Below are 21,952 nucleotides of genomic sequence, written 5' to 3' on the forward strand. Positions count from 1 at the left end.
TTGAAGAAAAAAGACAAAAATCCTAAAAGGTAGGTTAATTAATAACTTCAGTGGCATGCCATTGTAAATATAGTGGAAAACTAAGGGATAATCTAATTTTGTACTCCTCTTTTAATAGATTAGATAATCAATTTAATACGAACAAGTGTTTTTCAACCCAAACCGGACCGGTGGTGAGACCATGTTAAGCAATAAACTAAAAATTTATCTAGATTGGATAGATAAGAAAACCCAAAAAATTGACCGAGAAAACCATATCCAACCACTACAAACCAGAAACCATCAAACTAATGAACCAAATAAAACAGAGGCCGTTTGTAACTCACTGCCAAAAATCAATTTTATCAACTATTTAGTCTTTATAACCAATTAATCTAATTGGATTACTAAAAGGAAGCTACAAATAAAAACTCCTATGCTTCTTATAATGTTTGATTTTTTTCTGAATTTTGTAACTTACAAGTATAAATCTTTGACTCATAACATACCAATTTTTGTGTTCGCTTTCCATTTAGTTTGCATTTAAGTTATTTTATTGAAAATTTTAATAGATAAACTCAATCATGTTTAATTTTTTTGTTGAAACATAAATAAAAAATGCCAATATTTAGTTGAATTAAGCTAATTGAATATGGTTACACCCCGTTAAATTATATTGATCCATGACTCAAAAACTTTTCCAATTTGGTTAAAGAACCGTTCTGAAAACATTATCAAGAACAACTGATCCTTGAAAATTTATATAATAGTTCATTACAAATTCACACTTCATATTTTTAGTTCATACACAAATATTCCAAACAATAATTCATATAATTAGTAACCATAATGATAATGATGAATGCTTAATGAAACGGAAATAAAAACATTAGAGGCAATGTTGTGAAAAAAACATTAGAAGCAATCAATAGAAATCAAATGCACTAAAAATACACTACACAGACTAGATTTATCTTCCTCGTCATTCAAATGTTATTTGAAACATAATTTCTCATAAAAGTGATAACTACTTGATCATTACACTTAATCAATATATTTATTAACAAAAAGTTCATAAATACTTAAATGCCTTACATAGATTACTATTATTCATTCTTTTATATTTTAATTTGGATAAAAAGACTAAATACAAATATTATATATATTTGATTCTTTTAATTTGAACATTAAAAAGTTTTATGAATGAAACATTCTTTAAATCTCTTTATCTTCCCTATCCCAGAGAATATCAGTTCATCAAACTTGAACATGTAATTGTACTCGATTCCTTCTGAAACAACAATAGTGGTCTCCAAAACAATTTTTGACGACTTTCTTCATAGTCTATACTGTTTATCATTCCAAAATGAAGTCCAACCCAACTTGGATTCCAGAAACATCTCCAATTCTATAATCTATGTTGACACACATGTTCTGTGTTGACACACATATTCTGTTGCTTGAGTATCATCCTCACATCATGGTAAATTCGAGTAGTGGGATTGACTTCATTATCCAATAAGATTTCTTTGTAGATAATACTGAAATGGCGATGAGCCTTGAGTATTTTCTCACATAAGATAAGATGATCTCGCTACATAAGAAGGATGAACATGCCACCAAGTTGTGTTTGACGCTGACTCTACACCACCTCTTTTAACTGTTGGTTCTTCCTAATCACATCATCTTCTTTAAACCTGTTGTCATATCTATTCACAGTTTTTGAAAATTGATCCTCTTTCAGTCATCGTTTCAAAACTTAATCAAGAAAGTGGACAAAAAAATTATGGAGGAACAGAGGATTTTCTCTTAATTTTGGCGATTATCAAGTTTAGCGGTAAAATTGGCCAAAAAAAAGAAAAACAAGTTTGAGAAATCTCACAACGAGAAATACGATGAGTTTGCGTTCTTCTTCTTCGTCTGTCTCGGCTCCTTGTTTTGTCTATGAAAACAAATCAAGAAACAGGGAGAAGAACTCCTTTTGAAGAACTCTTTTTGTCAGCAAGAGAGGCTGTCAGTGTTTGAATTCAAGCGTGTCTACTATATTAACTATTATTAAAAAGATCCCTGCTAATTGGCTCGCTAGATCATTTGGTTTTGTTTCACCTTATACATTTTTCAGGTTGGCAGTTCGAAGCCCAAATTGTCTGCCCTTTAGTTTTTTTTTTGTTAGTCTTTCGTTTTTTGACACGTGTATACTCGAGTGTTTCCAGGTGAATTTTCACTCGTCGTACAGGAACCAAATAAAACTCTCTTTTTTTTTTTTTGTAAAACAAAACCAAACCAAATAAAACTTCTTTTTTCTTTTTCTTTTGATGCTGAAAATTGTATCAGATATATCAACTTTTAATGTTTTAGACCCTGTTCGAAACTACGCTAGGCGCTAGTCGGGCGGCTATTTCGGGCCTAGCGAGTTACCAAATAATCGAGGAATAATCGGAGATTAATCGGGGATTAATTCCAAAACATTTTACTGATATATATTTGATTTGGCAAACATACCAATATGTTGACTTGTCCTGGTGGTTAGAAATGCGGAGAAAGACATCGTGACTCGGTTTCAAAGCCCATCTTGAACTTTTTTTTTGCATTTTCCGGTTTTAATTCATTAAATGAGAAAATTACATGTCTACCCTCGTCTCTTTGCTAATGTTCTCTGCAACCCTAGCCGCCATCTATATGCTTCAAACACGATTTTTCATCTTTTTATCAATTTTGTTCAAACTTTCTCGGTTTAGCAACACGTTTTTGTAATCTTAGGCACCGATTTCACTGATTCCACGTTTAAATCGAAAAAAAAACCAGTCCACCGCCTGGCCACTCCGATTTGCTCCTCCTCGCCACGGTGAGCATACGCCTAACGCTTATTCGGCCGAGAACTCGTCAACTCGGGCACATTTTCGAACAGAGGTTTTAGATAGTTTTGATTAACTGATAAAAGATTCCCTTCAGCAAACCTATCTATTGTTTGAACTCCATTATCTGTTTTAAAGCAATCACATTATATAGTATGTCACAAAAACCAACAAAAAATAAATGGATAAATATTTTAAATATTGAACCCGTCAAAAAGTATGAAATTTTTATTTCCTTTTTTTTTAATTAGTTTTTGTTAGATCTCAAACTGAAAACTCATGACTATTAAGAGAATAAAGAATTCAAATGTTTATTTTTCTAAAATAATTTTAACATGTTCTAAAAGATGTGTATCTCCTGAATCTCGGCTAAAGCTCGTATTTATAGATAGAATAACATTCCGAATATGACAAGAAGACAACTTACGGATGATGTCACATATTCAATGTCCATTCCAATCAGGTAATATCAGTTGTCTGTAAGGACATATATTCGCTGTGATACATATACAACTGGCTTCATCGTAAGTACGTTTAAAGCATGCATAGTGCATCATCTGTGTTCAGCAGGTTGTTAGATATGCTTCATATATTGTTGCCCATAGTGTGGTAGACCTTGGGCTTTGTTTTGGACGAAATGAGTCTTTCTTCGATTTGGACTGAAAATATTGATGAAGGTGTAAAACCTACTTCCTACATTAAAGTATACTTCTTCGATTTTAGAATTCAAAATTATCCCTCAACTTCAAACCCTAAGTCTTTATTAGTTAATCATAAAGATATAAATGTATATTTACCATTTAATATAACCAACATAGTTGAAGAATTAGAGTTCGAGCATCTTCTTTCACCCATCGTTAATTCTTCTCTTACTAAATGATTAATCGTCATTGTTACAACTATATTTTAGCACACGGTCCAAATATATGTATTGATTTGCACTTCCGACTGTAGCAAAAAATTTTTAAAATATTTTCAGAAATAATATTTTAATTTCAAAACAAAATTTTAAAAATTGAATTTGAAATCATATTCGAAAACTAAAAATTATTATTATTTATTATTATTATTATTATTTGTTTAAATAATTATTTGAACGAATTACCATATTTGAATAAAAATATTCATTAATTATAAATAAGAAACAATAAAGAATACAATCAACAAATCGTGACCGCCACAATGGTTAATGTATCTGTTGAAATACTGTTGAAACCCAGGTTTGAGTCTCTCCCACCTCCTTTTTAGATAGTAGGTTTTTATTAATTATTAATTATTTAAAATATAAAAAACTATGTAATCAATATGTAAAAGACAGCTCAGATTGGGTTATTTTTTACTAGCAGATAATTAGTTAATGTAGGTAAAAGCCAAATTTTGTTAAATGATGTATAAAATTTTAATATATTATATGTTGATATATGTTTTAGCACATAGTTCGAATGTATGTACTGATCGGAACTGTGATCTTCGATTGAGGTATGAATTCTCTACAATAAAAGAGTTGTGGTGGTCTTCTCCGAACCACCCGGATCCCACAAATGAATAAAATTGGATTTACACTAAATCTCATCTAAATCTTTTTATCATTTTTATGTAAAAAAGTTTGGTTTCAAACTCCAATTCCAAAAATGTGGTCAATTAAGATTAAAAAATAAGTTTATAATTTTAATTTAAAAATAATTATTGCAATTTTATGGAAAGAAATTTAGTATAAATCATTGTGTGTGAAGATTCGATATTATACTCTAATTTTCGTAGAAAAAATAAAATTGGTAAGCTTAAGTAATCTTTTTACATATCGCGCTTACTGAACATTTTTCAATGTATAACATTTGTCAATGTATCACTTTATTTTTTATTTCAAAATAGAGTAAATTTATAATGAAGTTGAGTTTATTTTAATTCTATTTTATTTTGGAATAAAAATAAAATAATAAATTAAAAATAAAATTATGTATTTATAGAGTAATTTTATTTTTTATTTTATAATAGAATAGAAAATAAAATAGAATAAGTGTATTTTTTCTTTTGAACTCTATTTTTTTTTTGGAACAACTGAACTTTAAACTCTATTTAAAAGTAAAAAATTGAGTAGAGCTGAAGATGGTTTAACGACAAAGAAAGCAAATTGAGAGAGTTCCAAATATGCGAAGGTGCGACAGAATATGCCACCGACGAAACGTGACACGTGAACGGCTGAGTATACTTCTGAGGGAATCCTATATGATCTGACCAGCAACACAAAAATGAATATTTTACTTTCTGGATAGCCGCTCTCTTCGTATCCACGTGGCTTTTGGGACATGGGACCTACTAATCTTAATGACTAAGCCCATCCACTCATTATCTGTTGTGATAATTACCTTCGTCCTATGTTTTCGTACGCTCGTCCTTTTTTCGTCATAAACAAAATTGGTGTATTTAGTTTTTTTGTAGAACTAAAAATGGTGTATTTCGTTTAATATTCTTATAATGCTTTGATCATTATCTATACTATATTAAAAGGGTTATATAATCATCAGATAGGACGTCCACGTCATACAAGAAAATCGACCAATCACGTTATAACGTTTTGACACGTCATCTCGGATGTGGGTATGTTGGGCTTCGATTTTTTTCTTATACCGAATGTTAATGTTAATGGCCCAGTAAGCTCATTTCTGTTTGCTCTTCACCTTTTCGTTTCCGTTTCACGAGCGATTCGACGTTGCCCTTACTCATTTTCTCCATCGAGACTTAAAATCTCACAAACTTTGATTCGGCGTGTCTCTTCAGCGTCGTCGATTCGGATTCGGCAGCTCCAGCGTCGTCTTTGGCGTGCCTCTTTAAATCTCACAAACTTCGATCTACACCTCTGTACGGATTCGATGCACAGACTCACCGCTCTGAAATCAGAAATGAAAATATCTTTGAAGCATCAACACCCACCATGGCGATTTTGTTACTGCTTTTCTCCTTTTTAGTTGTGAGTAATCTTCTACGTGCAAATTGCAATTGATTTATACTCCCTTCTTATGTGGTTTAAGCGTTTATTTGGATGTGCTAATACATGATCAAATCTTTATTTCTGGATAGCGATCATTCCAATAGTTGTAAGAACTATTTTTCCTTTTTATGTTTCTCTTTTTTTTTTTGAATATTGAGTCTCATATCATTTATCTATTGAGCTTTGGTTTGCATCTTTTTTTCTTTCAACATTTTTTTCTTTTTTTGGTGGCAAAGTTGCAACATTAATCGCAACTGTAGTATCAGAGAACACTGGGATAACATAATATGCTTCTGGTGTTACCAGAATCACTTTTATCCCTTATCCACTTCATTCAGTTTCAAGTGTGCAAAATCTTATGAACCTCTATTAGTAACTAATGATTTTTGGTTTAGTAGATATCCAAGACACTTGGTGGGCATGCTCGCCGAGTATATGTTGGTGGGTTTTCACCTGCGGCAAATGAACAGGTTAGTATCCACTTTCTTTTTCCCAGTGTTTGATACTAACATTGATTTACTTTCCTATGTTGCAGGTAGTGGCTACATTATTTAGTCAAGTTATGACTGCTGTTGGTGGAAACACTGCTGGTCCAGTTGATGTTGTTGTTAATGTTTATGTAAACCATGAGAAGTTTGCTTTTGTGGAGATGCGATCTTTTGAAGAGGCAACACTACAAGAAAACAGCGGTATTCTGACGGACGGTCCGACGGAAAATGAATTCCTCGGAATATACCGAGGCATTTCCGAGGCAATTCCGAGGAAATACAAAATTTTGCTTCCTCGGTATTCCGTCGGAATATTCCGACGGAATTCCGAGGAAAACACATTTCGTCGGAATATTCCGACGGAATACCGAGGAAACTAGTATTCCTCGGAAAAAACCGATGAATTCCGAGGAAATATTATAGACGTTAGAGAGCCGTTGGAGAGCCGTTGGGGGATTTTAAAAATTCCGAGGAAATTCCGACGAACTAGCCGTTTGCATCGGAATTCCGTTGGAATTTCCTCGGACCGTCGGCAGGATTTCACCTATAAATACAAGCACCCCTCTTCCTCTTCATTCACACCATATCTTCATCCTCCCTCTCACTTTCTTTACACACGAATTTGATTCATAAAAAACATGTCTTCTGCAAATTATTTTCGTTCTTGGATCGATCGACCTCATTTGGATCCGAACACGAGATTGCTTACGGAAGAATACCAACAAGGTATAACCGAATTCATGGGGTTAGTTCACCGACAACCGGAAGCAAAAACAGGTATGTTAAGATGTCCTTGCTCTAATTGTAAAAATAAAAAAGTTATTAAAGAATGGGATGTTTGGACTCATTTATATTTGAGTGGGTTTACACGAAGTTACAAAATTTGGTATCATCATGGAGAAACTGATTATGAACTTGGTAGTACTAGCGAACCTCAGCCAGCGGTTAGATTAGAAGATCCAATTAGAACGGATGTAGATTACGGTGTAGGTACTGAGCAGATGGTAAATGATCATTTTAGAGGGGAAGATTTACCCAATGCCGAAGCTAGGAGATTTTATGATATGTTGGATGCTGGAAAGCAACCATTGTACGAAGGTTGCAGAGATGGTCATTCAGCTTTATCATCTGCTACAAGATTGATGGGCATTAAGACGGATTATAATTTGGCTGAAGACTGTGTGGATGCGATTGCTGATTATGTAAAAGGTATTCTACCTGAAGATAATGTAGCTCCTGGCTCATACTACGAGGTTCAGAAACTCGTAGCTGGTCTTGGTTTATCGTATCAGGTAATAGATGTATGCAGAGACAACTGCATGATTTATTGGAGGGCGGATGAACAGCGGGTTTCATGCAAATTTTGTGGGAAGCCTCGTTATAAAGATACGAGTGGAAGAATTCCAGTACCATATAAAAGGATGTGGTATTTGCCTTTGACGGAAAGGTTGCAGAGGCTGTATCTGTCTGAACGCACAGCGCAACCAATGAGATGGCATGCGGAGCACTCAACAGATGGTGAGATCAGACATCCTTCAGATGCAAAAGCGTGGAAGCATTTCCAATCAAAGTATCCCGACTTTGCGTATGAGAGAAGAAATGTCTACCTTGGATTATGTACTGATGGTTTCAGCCCGTTTGGCAAGAGTGGAAGACAGTATTCTCTATGGCCAGTCATTCTTACACCATACAACCTACCCCCAAACTTGTGCTTGCGACGAGAGTTTTTGTTTCTCTCGATTCTCGTTCCCGGACCAGAGCATCCTAAGAGATCACTTGATGTGTTTCTTCAGCCACTAATATATGAGTTGCAACAACTATGGACTCAAGGTGCTGAAACATACGATGTTTCGTATAAAGAAAACTTTCAAATGCGGGCAGTACTAATGTGGACAATAAGTGATTTTCCAGCATATGGTATGTTATCTGGATGGACAACGCATGGAAGGCTATCATGTCCATATTGTCAAGATAACACTGATGCTTTCCAACTAAAACACGGAAGGAAAACGTGTTGGTTTGACTGTCACAGGAGATTTCTACCACCAGATCATCCATATCGTAGAAGTAGGAATTTGTTTACGAAGAACAAGAGGGTGTTTGACAGTCCACCTCCGGAAATTCGTGGGAAAGATTTGAAGACACAACTTAGAGATTTTGGTGCAGAAAGAACGCCAGACGTCGGTGGACATGAGCATTTTCCGGTAGATGGTGTTGGAAACCTACATAACTGGCACAAAAAAAGTATTTTTTGGGATCTGCCATACTGGGAGGATCATCTACTAAGGCATAATTTAGATGTCATGCATATCGAGAAGAACTTTTTTGACAACCTGATGAACACGATCCTTAATGTTCAAGGTAAAACAAAGGATAATTTGAAGTCAAGACTGGATTTAGTCGATATATGTGCTCGTTCAGAACTTCATGTTGATGAGAGTGGTAGGGCTCCTTTTCCCATATACCGACTTGATGCAGCGGGAAAGGATGCGTTCTTTGATTGGATTTCAAACGATGTGGAATTTCCAGACGGTTACGCATCTAATTTGCGTAACTGTATCGACAGAAAGGAAGGAAAGTTTACTGGCTTGAAAAGCCATGATTGCCATGTAATGATGCAGCGTCTCCTTCCGTTTGCCTTCAAGGAACTATTACCACGAAATGTTCATGAAGCAATTGCAGGGATAAGTGGTTTCTTCCGCGATTTATGCACAAGATCAGTGACTCTTGAAGGTATTGAAAATTTGAAGACTAACATAGCTGTGATTCAGTGCAACCTTGAGAAGATATTTCCTCCCTCATTTTTTGATGTTATGGAGCATCTTGTTATTCACCTGGTAAGAGAATTGGAGCTTGGTGGTCCTGTGCAGTATAGATGGATGTATCTGTATGAGCGGTATATGTTCCATTTGAAGAAGATGGTGAAAAATTTAAGTAGGGTGGAAGGGTCTATAGTCGCACAGATGATCAATGAAGAAACTTCAAACTTTGCCGAGTACTACTTTCCAGCAGAAGTTCAGACCAAAAACAGAAGACCTGCTCGGCATGATGATAGAGGCGAACGGGCAACATATCATTGGAAGGTTCCAGACATTTTCACAGACGTTGGACGACTTAGCGGAAAACCAAAAGACCGTCGACTTACTGATCAGGAGCGCAGTCATTTGCAAACATATTTACTCACCAACTGCGAAGATGTTCTTCAATATGAAAGGATTTTCATGGCAGAAAAGCGGTTAGAATATAGATACGCCACAGAGGACGAACTAGAAGAAATGAAGCAGAGAGAATTTGGTGGATGGATGTTTACCTATGTGAGTGATGGTTTGGCCAGAGGTGAAACATTTGACGATTGGATACGCGAGATGGTCGTTGGACCAAACTTTGTTGTGAAGTCATATCCGAGATTTTGTACTCGAGGATATGCATTCACAACTCAGAAGAGGAGACGTTCGAGTACGACTTACGATGCTGGTGTTTGTTCTGCATCAGGAGATGATGTATACTACGGACACATAAATGAGATTTTGGAAATCAAGTATTTGGGCATGGTTGGATTGCGCTGTACTGTTTTCTATTGTGACTGGCACGACAACACTCCAGATCGAGGTGTGAGAACAGATGCATTTGGTGTTACATCAGTAAATTCAAGACGGAAGCTGCAATATTATGATCCTTTCATTCTTGCTTCTCAGGCCGATCAGGTTTGTTATATCAAGTACCCCCGGGTAAGGAACAGAGATGATCCATGGGTTACTGTTACAAGACTCAACCCGAGAGGCCGAGTTCAGGGAAGTTCTGAGCTGGAAGACCCACTACAACCAAGCACATCCGGCAACTTAAGTGCAGCAGAAGATTTAGGTGGAGTTGGCCTTGTAGTCGATTTAACTGACTTCGGAGAAGAAGCCGCCGTTCACGAAGAGGATGAACCAGTGATTGGAGAGTTTCACCAAGATCCAGATTCAGATTCATCTGGTGATGACGACTCGGAAGAAGACTAGCCTCGACCTTTTTTTTTTTTTTTTTTTTAAAGGAAAATTTCGAGGAAATTCCGAGGACAGATAGGTTTTCCTCGGAATTTCCTCGGAATAGATCTTCTCGATTGAAAACCCCAAGTTCCTCGGAATTCCCTCGGAAAATTCCGAGGAAATTCCGAGGAACTCTTTATGTTCGTCGGAATTTCCTCGGAAAATTCCGAGGAAATTCCGAGGAGATGGGGATTTGATTATTGATTCTTTTTCCTCGGAATCTCCTCGGTATATTCCGAGGAAATGCCGACGAACATAAGGATTTCCTCGGCATCTCCTCGGTATATTCCGAGGCAATTCTGAGGAACTGGGGGTTTTAAATCGAAAACAACGTTTTACGGATTGAATAACACGTATATAACCTTCATTAAGTGTCATAACCAGATTATGATGTTTGGAACTATGAACTTTGGTGTTTTATCCAATAACAAACACTTTTACGATTGCATGAACGAAAACCACACAACATAAGAGAAACACTTATACACTTTAATAAACGGTAAAGGGAATACTTAGAATTATTTTTGAAATTGTGTTATTTCATGGTTTATGATCATCTATACAAAGAATCGTCAATGGTATGCATTATAATTGTATAAGAAATGAAATACGGCGAAAATAATCGATGTTTTAAAACCCCAAACCCTGGTTCCTCAGAATGTCCTCGGAGATTACCGAGGGTATTCCGAGGAATCAGTGTTCGTCGGAATATTTTCATTTAACCGGGTAAACCAAGCCGCCAAATATTTCGGGAAAATTGAATTAAAGATTTCCGAGGAAATTCCGACGGATGCATTAAATAATTCCGACGAAATTCCGACGGATAGTTTCCGTCGGACGCGTCATTTTATTAGGTCGAACGCGATCTTCTTCCCCATTTCTCTCCGCCTCACTTTCTCTCCCTTGCGATTTCCGCCGACTCCTCTCTTCTCCCTTGCGATTTCCGGCGATTTCTCTCTTCTCCCTCGCGATTTCCACTCCCATAATCATGTAAGAACCCTATCCCACTCTCTTAGGGTAGATTTGTATGGTTTTGAAGTAGATTTGATGATTTTGGAATGAGATTTATAGTTTTTTGTTAGGGTGAATGGTAGATTTGTGTAAAATGGAGTTTGATTATGTATTTCACTTGATTTGAATTTTTTTTTTAGTTTTTATCAATTTTGTGGTTATAAAAATCGAATTTGAAATTATATATATATATATATTGAAAACGTTTTTTGTAAATAAAATCTATTTTTGCATTTTAAATTCATTTATATATTTATTAAACATTTTTAAAATCTATAAAACTTTTTTTAAGATTAAAAATCATTTATATAATATTTAAAAACATTTTTTTTGTATTTTATATGTAAAATATAAATTTTTATATTTATTAAACATTTTTAAAATTTTTAAACTATTTTTAATTTATTAAAACTTTTTTTAAGATTAAAAATCATTTATAAATTTATTAAACATTTTTAAAATCTATAAAACTTTTTTTAAGATTAAAAATCATTTATATAATATTTAAAAACATTTTTTTGTATTTTATATGTAAAATATAAATTTTTATATTTATTAAACATTTTTAAAATTTTTAAACTATTTTTTATTTATTAAAACTTTTTTTATTAATTATTAAACTATTTATATTTTTGTGATTAAAAACTATGTTTTTAAACTATTTTTAATTTAAACTATTTTTTTTTAATTAAAATTATTAGAACTAATTTTTAAATATGTTTTTTTTTAATTTACAGGTCTAATGATGATCAGATCCGGCCTCGCCAGCGTCGTAGCCGGGGTGGTATGGGGAGCCAGTCTCGGGGTTCTTCCAGCCATGTTCAGGATTCCGTTTCGCCCCACAGCTCATACCAAACATCTCCCTCTCCATTACTCGCTCCTGCTGCTCCCTCTCCCGCTGCTGCACCCGCTCCTGGTCCCGCTGCTGCACCCGGTCCTCTGGGAGTGATGAGGGTTGCGGAGTTGGTTCGACAGCCCGGTCGTGACCATCTTCCCTATCTCACTGAGTATCCACATGGACATGGTCAAACATGGTAATTTAAACTTTTATTTTTTAAACTATTTTTTATTTAAACTATTTTTTTATTAATAATTTATTTTTTTTGTTAGGTTCAACCGATCCGGGAACGGGATCAGCGCATGGATCAACCGTATGATGTACTCGGCCCTCGACAGCGGACATCCGACTTTCACTCACTTCCCTGTCGAGAAGCAGCATCTGTGGTTTCAGCAGTTTGCGGTAAGTATTCTAATTTTTAAATTATATTTTTTATATTATTAAAACTAATTTTTGTAATTATTAAACTATTTTCTATATTTATTAGACATTTTAAATATTATTAAAACTTATTTTTGTAATTATTAAACTAATTTATATATTTATTAGACATTTTAAATATTATTAAAACTTATTTTTGTAATTATTAAATTATTTTTTTAATTATTAAACTATTTTTTATTTATTAAAACGACGATTTTTGTAATTTTTAAACTATTATATTTTTGTGCTTAAAAACTATTTTTAAACTATTTCAGCAAGAATTCAACTGGAATGCCGATGATACGCTCTCTATCTATCACCATTTTGTCCATAAAGTTATGGACAACTATGGGAAGCAGATGTACGAGTGGAAGAAGAAGTGGGAAGTAAACAAGGTAGTTTTTAATTTATTAACAATTTTTAATTTATTAAACTATTTTTAAAATTATTAAACTTTTTTTTTTAAAATTAAAAGGTCCCAAAGTCGATGAACGGCACGGTCTGGAAGGAGTTGTGTGCGCATTGGGATAAAGAAGAGACGAAAGAAACTTCTTCCACCAACTCCAACAACCGCAGGAGCGACCGTAAAGGAAAGGGTATCTACAAGCATAACTTGGGTGCTCAATCTATTGCCACTCTGGCGGATCGCATGGTAAGCTCAACCGCTTTTTCTTCAATTATTTAAGTTTCAGAATTTTATTTTTTTTGCATTTTCAAATTTCTAATGTTTGTCTAATTTATTTTTTTTCAAGGCGGAAGAAAATGAAGGCCACCCAGTTGATGATCTCGCCCTTATGAAAAGGGCGTATACCAACAAGAAGACCGGCCAGATTGATGATGGTCTTGTGAGGGACGTGGTCGACCTGGTCCAAACTCAGGTGTATGACGAAGTGTCTCAGCTTCAAACCGATGATGACGATTCGACGGCCTCGACCAACTTGTCTCGGGTTCGAATCAACGAAATCGTTGAATCGGTAAGTTTTTTTTTTTAAAAGTTCAATTTAATTATTTCTTGATTTTTATTTTATCATCAATTTAAATTATCTTAACTTCGTTATTTATATTTCAGTCGGTTCCAAAGAAAAAGGGACGTTTGGTCGGTTTGGGTCGTCGCTCCCGGTCGGCTGCTCCTTCTTCTGCACCACATGCGTATGTTGATCCAGAAGTTCTTACGGCTCAGCTGAAGGACAAGGATGATCGGATATCTGCGTTGGAGGCTCAGATGGCAGCTCAACAGGCGGGCTATGAGACCCAGAAGAGGCTGAACGAGCAGATGATGGACATGATGAAGAGGATGTACCCGAACGAGACGTTCCCGAACATTCAAGACCCGTAGTTTTTTTTTTTCCAAAAACTCTGAATGTTTTATTTAAATTTGAATATTATCTACTATGTTTTATTTTATGTTTTATTCAATTTAAATTTTAAATTTTAAAAATTTTAATTTTTTTTAAAAAAAATTAATTTTTAAAAATAATAAATTTTTAAAAAAAAAAATTTTTTTCAAAATTCCGAGGGAATGGAGGTCCTCGGATAATTCCGAGGAACTTTCATCCCTCGGTAAATTCCGACGAGCTTTAAGTTCCTCGGAATTTTCTGAGGGAAAGGGTTCCTCGGAATTTTCCGAGAAACTCCACTCCCTCGGAAAATTCCGAGGGAAGAAAGTTCCTCGGAAAATTCCGAGGAACATTTGTTCCTCGGAATTTTCCGAGGAACTTTCTTCCCTCGGAATTTTCCGATAAACATTCCGAGAAATATTTCGTCGAAACTTCCGAGGATTGGTTTATCGGAATTCCTTCGGTATTTTCCGAGGAACCTTCCGACGAACTTTGTGTCCTCGGAGTTTCCTCGGAATTTTGTTTCCTCGGAATTCCGTCGGAAAATTCCGACGGAATTCCGAGGAATTATGAATTTCCGAGGAGTTATTTCCGAGGACTTTTTTCGTCGGTATGTCCTCGGAATAACGTTATTCCGACGACATACCGACGATTTTTTCCCTCAGTATCCCGATGTTTTCTTGTAGTGCAAGTAACACAATGTCTTTGGATGGCATGATATTTGAGGTATGATTTTACTGTTTACCATTCTACCAAGTATTTTTTTTTTTTGAGTTTCAGTGTTTGTGGTCTATAGGTGAACAACTTTTTTAAACACATAAATAACAGTTACCAAGATCTCTCTGTTACAGATATTGCGTGTGTGCAGCGTCAAAATGGGAGATAACACTCTTACTGTGAGACGTGCGAATGAAGGAATAACGCAACATCAACCTGAACAAGAGAGTATATTGTTGCATGCATAACAGCAGCTTGCTTTTCAAGTAAACTAATTTTCTTAGACTTCTGTAAGGATTTTTTTTAACACATTGAACAAGAGAGTATATTGGATTGTTTGTTCTTTAACTCTGTAAATGTAGGTGCGTGGACAAATGTTGTGATTCCGCGTCCTATCCCCAGTGGTGAGCCAGTTGCAGGCCTAGGCAAGGTTTGTACTAAAACTTTTCTTTCGCTATCTCTATGTAGATGTATACATGTGCAGGTGTTCTTGAAGTATTGTGGTGATTTTGATGTGTTTTTTTCAACCCAAAATATTTCAAGTTTTTCATGTTTATCACTTTCGATCATTGATTTTGTGTCGCGTTTTTTTGTTAGGATCATCTATATAATGTACACACATGTTTGTAACTAAGTTAGCAACATCTCAAGAACAATGAAATAGCTGGTGAGGCGATTTGTTACTAGAATATATTTTGGGTTTATGAAAATGTGATTCTCACTTGATGTTTTTCCCCATGATTATAGATAAATAAGCGACATAAAGAAGCTCTCAAGTATCTTAAAGATTTCAAGTGGAATAGGGTTGAAGAACCAAAAGAGTTTGCACTTGAGCTATTCTTTGTGGCTTATTGCACTGAAGAACGACGAGATTGTCGGCTTTGAGGTTTGTTATTAGGATATGTTTTTTATGAAAATTGTATTCTCCTTTTTGATGTTTTCCCCATGATTATAGATAATAAGCAAGAAAAACGAGCTCGCAAATACCTCAAAGATATCAAATGGAATAAGGTTAAAGAACCAACAAGATTCACGGTTGATCTTTTCTTTGATCAGAACTCTTACTACCAGAACACTGTCTTCACCAAGACATATCACATGGTTGATAAATATAAGCTTATCTCGAGAAGGTCATTGGGTATGATCTTTTCCTCTTATCATGTATTTACTATTTTTGTTTGTTGAGGCGAAGTCTTATTGATCCTTGCCTATTGTATTTACTATGATATATGTAAAAGTCGATTAACTACTGATAAAACATGTCCAATGTGAGAAAAAAAGAAGAAGCTGGAGTATGGCAGATGAAAGGAAGCCAAAAGTGAAGAAAAAGAGACAAGAGATTCATCACGAATGTGTTGTATTTATACCCTATGTGAAAATGAAAGACGGTTGAAGCACGGTGTTTCTTCTTCATTCATGATCCAGGATGTTCTTTGAGGTATGTTGGTGCCTAAGTGGGATTGATTCAAGGCTTGCTTATGTGAATCCACTTACTATCCAATGGAGAGGAATAAAACTTTGCATACTCGAGTGAAACAATCCCTGGAGACTCGGGCTGGTGACGAGCCTGAGCTTCTTAAGTATATGTCGAACCTGCCGTTTTCTTGGAGAGAGCTGATACTCATACTCCTCGGGATAAGCTCTTGAGCGTTGGTGTTCTTGAATGGGACCGCTTGGAGAAGTGGCAGCATAGTCATAACCGGATGATGTTTGTGAAGAGTATATACTATATACCCTTCGGTTGTTTACCAAACTGATTCTTCATTGTTTCCGGACAGAGATGAGTCGTCTGCTGGTCCCAGCAATCCAAGGAAACATCGTAGCTCACGGTAGTCTAAGCTCATGTCAAATCCTGGTGAAGAAACTGTAAGGGAGTATCGAGAAATCAAAGGTACACGGAAAAAGAAACATAGAGACCATAGGAGTTTCAGCATACCTGATGAGCAGCTTGGTCCAATTACTGATGCACAAGAGGGATGTGAGAAGAAGGACCTGAAAGAGAAGATTGGCCTAAAACCTGGAATTTCAGAGGCTGGCGTGAACGTGGAGGTAAACTCTAAGGCTGATGGTAGTAGACGTAAGAAGAGTGAGAAGAAGTCACGTGAAAAAAACCGAAATGATCATGATGGGGAACTCGGTCAAAGCCAGCAGAGGGAAGCTAAGCTCTATGACTCAACTAAGAAGCTAGCTCGAGAACAGGCTAAGACCTCCAAGAGGAGTTCGGCTAACAAAGTCAGCGTAGTTCATGAGGTTGAAGTAGATTACTGTGCTCAACATTCTTACTCCTTGCCATGTAAAGCTGATGGCTGCTCGGCAAAGAGTAACATTGCCTTGGCTGATGCGGACCCGAACCGGAATTCAGATAAAATATCTCAGTGTGTGCCACTCTCAGCAAAAGCAAGTAATACATCGTCAAGAGGTAAGATCTCAGAAGACAGAGCATCATCTTTGTTATCTGTGAAACATTGTGTGGATTAGCCTGCCCAGAGACAAGATTCAACGTCACACAAACCTGTCTCTGTTAAGGGGAGAAGTACATCACCTTTACAGCGGCTTAGCTTCGTTATGGGCAAGGCCAGCAAAACTAACAGTGAACGAGTTGCTGGTTCCACTACCCATCTAGAGTCAATGGCTAGCTCCATAAAGACCGGTTAACAAAACTCGGCTCCTTCATCTCGCGTTGACGGCTTAGACTGCAACAAACCGAACGAAAAAGATACAACCACGACAGGAGATTCATCAAGAGATTCAGTTATCGTCTAATTTTTCACATTTGTAATAGGTTCTCATAAATTTGTTTGGAGGACAACAGCATTCTGTTGTTCTGGCCAATTTTGGCTAAACTTATTCTCTAAGATAAAATGATTCGGTTTGGAATGAAAATGAATTTCAAATTATCTGTCTATCTAAAATCATGTTAACCATTTTTCTACGTAATAATCTAGCAAGAGAATTTTGTTTTTTTTTCAGACTAATGAAAAAGATATTTATATCAAACCAAGATTGCATACTATATAAATTAAATTAGGCTGGTAAATCTGATTATGAATTTTTTTTTTGTTAGACTGGTAAACTGATTACATAGAAACCTACATAATCAAGAAAAAAAATACTTAGATGAAAATTAATGTTTGATTAATTTTTAACACATACTACAGTAAAACTTCTATAAATTAATACTCGATAAATTAATAACTCTATAAATTATTAAATTTCGCCGGTCCCAATTTGGACCGGTTCAAAATTTGACACAAATCAATAAAATAATAAAATAATATTTTAAAAGAAAATGCTATGTAAATATATGGTCCCATTAAAAATATAAATTAATAATTATATGTATATGTATTTTATATAAGTAAGCACCTATTATTATATTGTTGGTTTTATATTCACAATGAATTATCTTTATATTTTCTTAACAACTAATATATTTTTGATGAGATTTAGTAATATTATATCTAAACTCACATTTAAATTCTATGCAATATATATTATATACACCAAATAATATAATAAAATTAATATAAATGTCAAATTTCAGAAATTAACAATTAATGTCTATACACTAAAATCAAATATTTTTCTAATAAATATATCTTAAAATAAGAAATATAAATAAGAAAATTTTTATAAATTATTCTCTCTATAAATTATAAAATTTCAAACTCTCAACATTATTAATTTATAGAGGTTTTACTGTATCAATTCACAATTTTATATAATAAAACATGCAGAAAAAAATTAAATTTGTATACTAAATTACTTTTATAATCAATTCCAACATATATATATATATATATATATGTATTAAATAAAAAGTAAAAAAAAAATATTATGAAATGAAAAATCCCGGGCGTAGCCCGGGCAAACCACTAGTTTTAGTAAATTCCGAGATGTGACAAAGGTTGCACAACTACGGATATAACGAGATTGGTTAGTGGTGCCTAAATATAAATACTACTCCGTAAATGGTCATGTGGGACATTTGTAATATCAAAAAATGAAATCACGCATCAAAAGTTCAAAAAAAAAAAAAATGAAATCACAATCATGATTTTTTTCTAAAGATAACATATTTTACTTTAGTATATATAAGGTTTATAACTTCATATAGTGTTTGTTTCTAGTAAATTTTAATGTCTTAGTTAATGTTTGTTAGACCATCTTCAACCCACCTTTATTTATATCTCTATATTTTTCTTTAAAATAGAGAAAACTCTATTATAGAGGTGAAAATGCTCCAATGTATGCCTCTGTAATAGAGTTTCTCTATTTATAGGGGAAAATATAAAGGTGTACATTGGAGATGCTCTTAGCTAACTCTTGATTAATTAACCTTGACAAATCATGTGTCTCGTCTCATCCGAACATTATATAAAAACTTTACAGTATACAGTAGAACCTCTATAAATTAATAATATTGAGACTTTGCAATTTTATTAATTTATAGAAATATTAATTTACAAAGTTTCTTTCTTTGAATTTTTTATTTTAAAATATATTTATAAAAATACTTATTTTAAGATAAGAAAAATATTTCATTTAGTGTATGGACATTAATTATGATTTTCTGAAATTTAACATTTATATTAATTTTATTATATTATTTGATGTATATAATAATATTGCATAGAATTTTATGTGGTTTTAGATATAATATTACTAAATCTTATAGAAATATATTAAGTGTTACGATAATTTCATTGTGAATATAAAACAAACAATATAATAATAGGTTTTTACTTATATAAAATATGTATACATATAAATTATTAACTTTTATAATTTTAATGGAACTATATATTTACATATATTTTTTAAAAAATTATTATTTTATTATTTTATCGATTTGTGTCAAATTTTGACCGGCACAAATTAAGACCGACGAAATTTATTAATTTATTGAGATTATTAATTTATCGAATATTAATTTATAGAAGTTCTAATGTAGGTCTAATTTTGTTTCTGAATATTATTTGATGTTATAAATTGCATTTTTAAGAGTCTAAGACCAACATATACCCATTTTCTTATTCGTGAGTTGTTAGCATTTATTTATTTTCTTTTGATATTTAACTAAATAGATGTTATATTTCTTTTTTTTGGTAACTGAATATTCGTTTATCTTTGTTTGTAACTTCGAAAAACCTAGTCAAGTTATGTACATGGAACAAGGTTAAGCGAGAAGGGTTATTACATAGGTCGACATGTTGACTGGGTAAATAATCTTGTGGCCAAATGTTGATTGGGTTTCTATGAATCATGCTATATCCTATTCCCTTATATATTAAAAGAGAAGTAACTTTAGTGAGGTCTGGTGACGTGTCGTTCATAGGTGAAGTTTCAAAAAAATTGTTACAATTTGATTAGTCGATTATTTTTAATTTTTATTAATTAAAATTATATCTAAAAGTTTAAGATAAGTTTAAAAACATTTAACATCACTTGCCATATAATCTAAAGAATATTACAAATAACAATTTATCGCAACTAAATCTCTAAATTATATAAAGATTAATAATGTTATATTTATTACTTTTAATATTTATCAACTATAAAATATAATGAACGAATTTTTATATAAGATAACTATAATAGTATTATACTCTACTTGATGGATTATATTCGAATATAATTATATAATAACTATTTTAAATATTACAAAATCCAAACATGTTTATTAATATGATTTTTAAATTATTTATCGTTGTTTACAGAATAAATTTATCAGAATTTTAAAATTATTTTTATAATGTTATAAATTATTTATAAAAATATAAATCCTACTATATATTAATTGCGAAGTCACATAAGTGATTTTTATCACGTGTTGATCATAAATGAACTCTTCAAATTGTTATAATTTGATTGACCAATGGTTTTTAATTTTATTTATTATAATTATATCTAAAAGGAAAGGATAATTCAATTACTACTTTCCAAATAATCTACATAATATTAGAAATAATTATTTATGGTAACTAATTGTTGAAACTATGAAAGAGTAATAATGCGATCAATTTTTTTATATATTTATAAATTACATAAAATAATAAACAAAAGTGTTTATTTGAATTGATATGATGATTTTATATTTTTATAGAAAGAATTATATTTGTATATAAAGTATCATAATAACTATTAGGGGGTGTTAGTGGGACTTAGATTTCTATAGAGTTTGTTGATTTTAAAAGTTGAGAGATTTGTTAAATTTGGAAAGAGATGTAGAGAATTTTGTATATTGTGAAAATCTATGAAAATAAAGTAATGTAATGATTCTAAGAATTCAAAGTAAACATGTAGTATTCTCAAAATCTTAATTTGTGAGTTAAAATGATAAGAATTCAACTCCCAATAACACTTACTTTAGTAGAATTGTAGAATCATTAAAATTTAAACTTTTTGAATAACAAATGACTTTGTATAGAATTATAGAATCATCAAACCAATAACAATAGATTTTAATGAGAATATGAAAATCTATAAACCAATAACACTAGACTTAGAAATTCTAAGACTCATTATAAATCTCATCCCCACTAACACCCCCTTAATGTCCAATAATTCAATGCATGATTTATAAATCATTTATAAAATTATAAATACATTTATAAAAATCAGACGTTTTAAATTATTATAAGAGGTTCTAAGACATTTATAGAAGCTTATACATTAATTTATAAAATGTATTTTGAAAATTTATCCTCCTACTACAATATTTTGAATTTTTTTCATTTTAATGGTAAAATTCTTCAACTATGTTTACTTATTGTAAAAACCCCTAAACTAAAGATTTACTGGTAGTAATAGTAATTATGACCTATCAGAGTTTAATTCATTAAATAAAATTAGTGTACGGGTTTTTAGTTAAATACTTAGTTTGGGGGTTTTTACCCAAAACAAACTTAGTTGGGGGGGGGGTGTTTAACGTTAAAATTCTTTATTATTTCCTTATTATCTATTATTTAAATCTTTATAGTGAGATTTATTTTATCAAAAACATGTTGCAATCAACTGACGATATATCTTCTTTTCTAATATCATGCATTTTATATTTAAATATATATATATAGCAAGATTTGAGCTACCAAAATCATGTATATATTATAACCAGAATATTTTTAAAAATTTATTAGAAGATATTATATCTCATAGCTGAATTAAAATTTATTAGAGGATATTATATATCATAGATTCTCTTGAAAACTAGGTCATTTAGAAACTAGGATATTAAATATTTTACTTTATATACAAATATAATTCTTTCTATACGAATATAAAATC

The 21,952-nt window shown here is 32.9% G+C and overlaps 1 protein-coding gene, 2 long non-coding RNA genes and 1 pseudogene across 3 annotated transcripts; all 4 read left to right on the forward strand.

Moving 5' to 3' along the window:
• Position 1: 1 nt before the first annotated feature.
• On the forward strand, positions 2-5,073 carry LOC117131671. Its single transcript, XR_004454841.1, has 2 exons — positions 2-2,330; positions 2,890-5,073. It is a non-coding gene; the product is annotated as an uncharacterized LOC117131671 (long non-coding RNA).
• Positions 5,074-12,184: 7,111 nt separating this feature from the next.
• Positions 12,185-15,805, forward strand: LOC117131663 (annotated as a pseudogene).
• A 116-nt stretch (positions 15,806-15,921) lies between these two features.
• LOC117131670 lies at positions 15,922-17,562 on the forward strand. Its single transcript, XR_004454840.1, has 2 exons — positions 15,922-16,037; positions 17,412-17,562. It is a non-coding gene; the product is annotated as an uncharacterized LOC117131670 (long non-coding RNA).
• LOC117131667 lies at positions 16,060-17,312 on the forward strand. The gene has a single exon (XM_033283815.1). It carries the CDS (start codon positions 16,508-16,510, stop codon positions 17,141-17,143), a length of 636 nt encoding a protein of 211 aa, XP_033139706.1. The 5' UTR covers positions 16,060-16,507; the 3' UTR covers positions 17,144-17,312.
• Positions 17,563-21,952: the final 4,390 nt, after the last annotated feature.

This window comes from Brassica rapa, chromosome A02 (assembly GCF_000309985.2).
Source record: "Brassica rapa cultivar Chiifu-401-42 chromosome A02, CAAS_Brap_v3.01, whole genome shotgun sequence".
Taxonomy (NCBI): domain Eukaryota; kingdom Viridiplantae; phylum Streptophyta; class Magnoliopsida; order Brassicales; family Brassicaceae; genus Brassica; species Brassica rapa.